Source organism: Borostomias antarcticus (assembly GCF_949987555.1).
Source record: "Borostomias antarcticus genome assembly, chromosome: 4".
In the NCBI taxonomy this organism is placed as follows: domain Eukaryota; kingdom Metazoa; phylum Chordata; class Actinopteri; order Stomiiformes; family Stomiidae; genus Borostomias; species Borostomias antarcticus.
In genome coordinates this window covers 26,093,932-26,101,431 of record NC_140237.1, presented here as the reverse complement: position 1 = coordinate 26,101,431, position 7,500 = coordinate 26,093,932, and the positions used below count along the sequence as shown (strand labels likewise).

The 7,500-nt window shown below is 47.9% G+C and overlaps 1 protein-coding gene across 1 annotated transcript in view; it reads right to left on the bottom strand.

Annotated features, from left to right (window-relative positions):
• mylk3 (myosin light chain kinase 3) overlaps positions 1 to 7,500 on the bottom strand; it is a gene marked incomplete at both ends in the record, with an annotated part of 15,871 nt that overhangs the window by 6,424 nt on the left and 1,947 nt on the right. Inside the window, 6 exons of the mRNA XM_084437404.1 lie at positions 737 to 878; positions 1,058 to 1,167; positions 1,697 to 1,790; positions 3,287 to 3,392; positions 3,759 to 4,111; positions 4,988 to 5,373. Coding sequence (XP_084293530.1) covers positions 737 to 878; positions 1,058 to 1,167; positions 1,697 to 1,790; positions 3,287 to 3,392; positions 3,759 to 4,111; positions 4,988 to 5,373 — 1,191 coding nt within the window. The remainder of the gene's footprint in view (positions 1 to 736; positions 879 to 1,057; positions 1,168 to 1,696; positions 1,791 to 3,286; positions 3,393 to 3,758; positions 4,112 to 4,987; positions 5,374 to 7,500) is intronic.

The following is a 7,500-nucleotide window of genomic DNA, read 5'->3' as shown; positions in this document are numbered from 1 at the left end:
TTCTACTATATCCCTTCAGGTCTAGGTGGAGGATGTGTTGCTGGTGATTTGCATTGTGCCAGTGTAGAGTTTGGGTGGTGTAGTTCAGTACCTTGAGGTCTAGGTGAGTGTATTATAGTGTAGCTACCTTGAGGTCCAGGTGAGTGTGTATTGTAATGTACAGTAGTTACCTTGAGGTCTAGGTGAGTGTATTATAGTGTAGCTACCTTGAGGTCCAGGTGAGAGTGTATTGTAATGTTCAGTAATGTCCCTGTGGTCCAGGGGAGTGTATTGTAATGTTCAGTAATGTCCCTGTGGTCCAGGGGAGTGTATTGTAATGTTCAGTAGTGTCCCTGTGGTCCAGGGGAGTGTATTGTAATGTTCAGTAGTGTCCCTGTGGTCCAGGGGAGTGTATTGTAATGTTCAGTACTGTCCCTGTGGTCCAGGGGAGTGTATTGTAATGTTCAGTAGTGTCCCTGTGGTCCAGGGGAGTGTATTGTAATGTTCAGTAGTGTCCCTGTGGTCCAGGGGAGTGTATTGTAATGTTCAGTAGTGTCCCTGTGGTCCAGGGGAGTGTATTGTAATGTACAGTAATGTCCCTGTGGTCCAGGGGAGTGTATTGTAATGTTCAGTAGTGTCCCTGTGGTCCAGGGGAGTGTATTGTAATGTTCAGTAGTGTCCCTGTGGTCCAGGGGAGTGTATTGTAATGTTCAGTAGTGTCCCTGTGGTCCAGGGGAGTGTATTGTAATGCAGGTACCTTGAGGTCCAGGTGGAGGATGTACTGCTGGTGGAGGTACTGGACCCCCTCACAGATCTGTCTGGTGAACACGATGGCGTCCAGCTCGGTCAGCAGGTAGTTCTCATCAACGATGCGGTCAAACAGTTCACCGCCCTCCACACTGCAACACAGGAAGCTGGTCAGTCACATTCACATAACAAAGAAATATGATGATGGTGAGGATACCTCCGAGTCATGGCCTACAACCTGGGCCAACAAAACAGCTTCCTGTACAGTTGTCATGTGTGAGTGTTTACGGTACAGTTGTCATGTGTGACTGTATGTCTGGAGTTCACATACTATTCCATGATGAGGGTCAGATTCATCCTGGACTCAAACGCATCGTAAAGCTGGATCAGATTCACATGGTTCAGTTGGTTCATGACCCCAATTTCATTTTTCACTTCATCCTTTGATCCCCACAGGAGAGAGAGAAGGTGAAAGAGGCAAAAAGAGAAAGAGAGATAGAGAGAGACAAACAGAGAGAGAGAAATTGAGACAAAGAAAGGAATAGAGAAGGAGAGAGAAAGGGAGAAAGAGATTTTACCCATCTTAGATATCACTCTTATCAAGCCTGGGCCAATTACACCATTCAACATTCAGAAGAGTGGAGGATGTAATTGCCATAACTGTACTTTAAAAAAGAACTTGACATGCAATTACAGTAGTAGAGAAAGAAAGAGGGAGGGAGAGATATTGAGAGGTGTGTGTGCGTGTGTGTGTGTGTGTGTGTGTGTGTGTGTGTGTGTGTGTGTGTGTGTGTGTGTGTGTGTGTGTGTGTGTGAATTGCTCCCGTCATCCTCATATCAATGCTCAAAATGCCTCACAGGAACATAGAGATGGGAGGGGTGAGGATGGCACTCACCCACTAGTCTGGGGGGGGGGGTCGGGGGGGGGGCTGGGGGGGGGGGCAGCATGGCTCTGCTCTCATCCACTCACCCTCTCTCTCATCCCTTTGACTTTAATGATCTTAGCAGCGAGGGTCAGGCCTGATGACAGCTCCGCACACTTGTGGACCTGACCGAACCGCCCTCTGGACACACAGCCACACATCAACAGATACTCAATGTACAGTTAGATAATAAATATAGTGTACTATTGTTATAGCATAAATACAATACAGTGTATATATACTGTACAATAAATAAATACAATACAGTATACTGTATATACTGTACAATACATAAATACAATACAGTATTATAGTACATGTAGGAATTAGATACAACATAGAACATGAATCGATGTGCAAAAACATTGATGAAAAAAATGAAAAATGTCCAGTTGTGAAAAGCACAGTACGACACATCACACATCAAAACCCTATACGCACACACACACACACACACACCATAGAGGCGTCATCTGCCGTGACCTGATCAGAACTCTGCAGACACGCTTAGTGACAACCTGCTGTGCTTTTCTCCTGCGGTTCCAGTGAGGGTGTCCACTGTCCCCACCTGAGACACACCCCCAGAGCATCTCCTGCCCCTCTCCTTGCCCTGCGCCTCTATCAACATGCCCGTCTCAAAGGAGAAAAAAAAGACACTGCAATACAAACGGACCCTTCTCAACACCTGCCCAAAATAACCCCCCGGTCCCTGCAGGCCGGCAGCAGGCTACCTCGTTCCTGGACCGTGGGGGGATTAGACATGTCTGTGCTGCCAGTTGTTCTGCTTTGCTGATATGTGTCCCCCCCCCCTCTCTATCCGTCTTCCTTCCATCCGTCCGTGACACGCTATCGTGAGGCCGGCTCCGCCTGTCAGTCCTCTGCTGGTTATCTGTGATGACTGCGGGGGCCTTGCTGCTGTGGCCAGACGCTCCTCTTGTGTTATCTGAACTGCTAGGCCCAGCCTGGGCTGGCCAGATGCCTGCCTGACTGTATTGATAGCCCTGCGGAGTATTAATAGCCGGCAGGGTGACCCCTGCTAACGACTGTTGTTTTTGGGAGTGAACAATGGAGGGTGCGTGTGCTTAGGAGGTGGGTGCTGTATATGCAACACCACTATAAACACATGATTATCCCTGTACAATATTCCCAAAATAGCAATATATATATGTGGAATATCCCTTTAGTAATAACAGAGATATTTAATTCCACTCTTGAGATCACAGGACTACAGATATGCCTACAGAGGACTACAAACAGACCTAGAGTATAGAACAGGACTACAGACAGACCAACAGGATAGAACAGGACTACAGACAGACCAACAGGATAGAACAGGACTACAGACAGACCAACAGGATAGAACAGGACTACAGACAGACCTAGAGTATAGAACAGGACTACAGACAGACCAGCAGGATAGAATAGGACTACAGACAGACCTAGAGTATAGAACAGGACTACAGACAACAGGATACAACAGGACTACAGACAGACCTAACGTATAGAACAGGACTACAGACAGACCAAAAGGATAGAACAGGACTACAGACAGACCTAGAGTATAGAACAGGACTACAGACAGACCAAAAGGATAGAACAGGACTACAGACAGACCTAGAGTATAGAGCTGGACTCACCCTCCCAGAACCTCATTGGGCTTTACAGCGTAGTAGGAGTCCATAGGGACCTGCTTGGCACTCACTATACGATGTTGGAACGGTGCAGGCAAGGATGGGCAGTCATCTAGGAGGGGAGGGGGGCAGGAGAGAGAGAGAAAGAGAGAGGAGAGAGGGAAAAAGAGGAGAGAGAGAGAGACAGAGGAGAGAGACATGGAGAGAGACCGACAGACAGAGAGAGGAGAGAGAGAGAGGGAGAGGGACACAAAAGGACCATAACATACACATTTATACAATACTAATAATAACACATCTTCATCTCACCTTTGCGTTGCTCCACATACGTTGATGATGCTACTGAGATAGAAGGATAACAACAGTGTTCCAAGCTCACCTATAACCACGAGGTTTCTGTCTGGAGACGGCCTTTGACTGTTTGCTGTGGATTTTCGACGCTCTAGAGAAAACATATTCTGAGGGTCAGACTGTACACAGCGTGCGTTCGTCCCAGCGCCGGGCTGCAGCTCCAGCGCATCCTGCTGTCCGGGCTCCGTGGGTTCGGGCAGGGGCGGAGCACGAGCTGTCTCTGGTTTAGTCTCTATGTCCACCAGGACTGTCCTCTCACTGTGGGCCTCCATGGTCTGGGGGGGTTCCTGGCCGGGGCTGGGGACAGCCCCCACCTCCCCAGGGGCTGGAGAGGCCAGGTCCAGGGTCCCCTCAGTCTCTGGCTCCACCCAGGGGTCTGTCGGGGGCGAACTCTCAGCTGGCTCTGGGGCTCTGGGAACCTCTTTTGGCTCCAGGAGGATCACCATAGCAACAATGGAGCTGTCAGTCACCTCAGCGATTCTAGAACACGGTAACATCATCAGCATCAGCGATCAAAACAGTCGCATGAAAACGTCTTCTGGTCGATCTAGTCAAGAGGTGGACATCATTGGATTCCTCTCTGCCTACATTATCTCAAAAGCACATTGCAGTTTGCATTCGATTAGTGTCGTTTTAAGCATAGAGAATAATTACCCATTGACCACTATTCAGTTGGGACTAATTACATGAACCCATCCTGCATGGCGCCTGCTTCCGTGCGCCGGGTTTTGGGGGATGTGACTGGCATATAATGGACTAAATCAACAGGCTGTAGTGGTAAATACAGAGGTGGGTAAACTCTGTTGAGTGTACCCACCTTGTTTCTACTCATTGATTAATACAGTTGATCAGAAAATAGGTGAGTAAACTCTATTTACCCAACTGAAGAGGTCAATGCTGTGTTCACACCGGGCACGATTTTTTCCGGCCGCGCGGCGGTTTACATAGAAAGTCAATACAATTTGTGTGAACTGGGCGGCTGGCAGCACCGGCGGCGCGAATCAGGTGAACCTGACCAGGATTCGCGGCAACATTCGCAAAAGTTCAATTTTTTTTAACTTTCTGCGGCGGGTTCGCGCGGCAACCCATTGGATCTCGTGACGAGATTGGGGCGAATTGGACGGCGCAAATTTTCTCGCCGCGCCCGGTGTGAACGTAGCATAACGCTGCACGACGTTTCTCTCTTGATCTCTGCCACTTCAGAACCTTTCATTAGCATGATGAAAAAGCTGTTTCTCTCAATAATAATGTGTGCTTGTCAGCTTGTGTGTGTGTGTGTGTGTGTGTGTGTGTGTGTGTGTGTGTGTGTGTGTGTGTGTGTGTGTGTGTGTGTGTGTGTTCTACACCACTGTATACCTGTCCAGCTTGGCAGTGGGAGTGTCTGCGGCCGCGGCCCCCTCCGGGCCCTCCGTCCCAGCAGTCCCTTCTTGGCCGTTGGGGGCGAAGGTCTGCACTCTGGTGGACTCCCTGCTCTGCAGGGTGACTTCCCTGGGCTTACGAGGGCCTCTGCTGCCCCCGTCGGTGCTGGTCGCTGGGCATGTTGGCTCCTCCCCCTTCTGGGCTGGCGGCTCCGCCCGGCTCTCTGGGGCCGCCTCACAGGTGGGGGCGGGTGGGATGTCCACCTGGCGGTCCGGGTCTGTCGTCTCCTCTCCGGAGCCTGGGCGCTGGTCCTCCACCTGGGTGCCCTGGTCACAGACAGGGGCTTTGGGCCTGGTGCTCCTCTCCTCTGGTCTGTCCCTTTTCTGAGGAGAGAAAGACCGTGTTTGACTGATGGACGGAGCCTACGGTATCAGGCCCATGAATTTGGAATGTCAGAAACAGGCTCTGGGGCTCTATGTTAACAACACATGCTCATGTTGACTGATGCCTGGCCGACTACAGAGTGCCTAAGCAGAAGCAGGAAGAGCTGTCCCATGGGACCTGATTTCTGAAATAATATGTAGCCTACATCTACAGCAAGAGACAAATCATTTCTTGACCCTGTTTGAATTGTGCCATGACCATAGGCTACACATATGATGTTTGTCAATTCAAAACATAATTTTGCAAGTCAAGAAAGTTGCAGTTTGTCATAAGACTGTAAAGCAGTTATTACATAATGAGTTTAAATGTACAGTATTAATAGGTGAAAATCACTGTTAGTCTGGCCGTGTTGAGAGCTGCAGTAATGCGTAAGGAGAGTTTACGTTAGTTCTGTAAGGTGGCACGCGATCGGCTTTAGGCTACAGGGTTTTGGTGAGTGTTAAACTAGTGTATCTAGCTAATGTCAGCTAGCTAATATTAGCTAACTTTGTAAGTTAACAGAGACGAGTAAAATGTATGTTTTAATTTGACAAACATCATATGTGATGGTCATGCCACAATTCGAACGGGATCAAAATTATTTGTCTCTGGCCGTTCACTAGCCTACCATATTTTTTGTTCTACCCACTTTTTCCGTGTAAGTGGGCATAAAAAAACACGGAACTAGAATTTGTCGTTCTGAGCAGGCATGACCAAATCTCCACAATTGATGTCAAATACGTCATTTGGCATAATTTGTGGAGTTTTTGGTGTTTTGAAAACATAAAATCTAGGCCCATAGGCATTCTGTCGTGTCCTGTGTAACGTGTTGTTTGTCAAATGCTTATAAAGCAATGCGATGCTGTGCCCAAGACAAGTTTCCCTACGGGGACAATAAAGTACAATCAATCAATCAATCAAAGTACAATCAATCAATCAGTCAATCAATCAACCAATCAACCAATCAATCAATCAATATCAGTCTACCAACAACTGATGGCCAAGTAAAGTTACGTTAGCTAGCTATCGTCATCTATTTCCGCCTATTGACGGTCCATTCTCAATGCAAAACCCCAAGCGCAACTGCGTTTAAGTAAATAAATAGCTTCTTAAAATGTTCATCACTAGCTAGCTAGACATAATACTGTAGCTAGTCAGTAGTGAACACAAAATGTTTATTTAACTCTCACACTTTTATTTAACATCAGTTAAATTACCAAATAAAATCAAGCAATCAAAGATGTCCAGATGAGCCTCTGTGTCTTGGTGTCCTTACTTCACTACCTAAAGGGAAGTGTATAGGGCAGGCAAGTGTATAGGGTAAGAGCAGCTGTGTGTAATCCTACTGTAGCCCATCAGCCTAAGCCAGGCTGGCCTGGTCTTGTTAGCATACCACTGCTGAGGAGGATTAGCAACACTACTCCAATGCCATGGGTTTGGAGTAGTGTTGCTAATGGGATGGTATAAGCACCATAGTATTGCAGGAAGTCATCATACCTACCCCATGGCTTGCTCAGCTACATCTCAAATGACCTGCTGTATTCACTGTCGCTATCCAGAAAGAATGGTACTGTCTGATCAAGTGGACCTGAGCGGGTTGAAAGACAGACAGACAGACAGACAGATCTGTCTGTCTGTCTGTCTGTCTGTCTGTCTGTCTGTCTGTCTGTCTGTCTGTCTGTCTATTTATCTTGTCTTGGGCTTTTTGTGGAATATGGGCCAGATGCCATCGTGGTCCCCAGCAGCTGGACTGGCTTGTTTGTCCCCACTAAGCTGAGACAACAGGGAGATGCCAGGGGTAACTGGATATGGCCTGGGGGAGAGGGGTCGGCAGAGGTCATGGTACACATCAGGTTATTGGATGTTTGTTTTGGGGGGGGTTAGACAGGGACTGTGATATTGTGCTCTCACGCTATCCTGCTCCTCATATTTCTCTGTGTCAGTCAGACCACCCCTAACCAAACGAGACGGCAAACTAAAAGCTCTTATATAATGTGGCAGTTATAACATGACAATGTGGGTTAGGGTTGTACATGTAGAAGGTTTGGTGACACCATACTGATCATGATAAGTAGGGACTGAGTGAG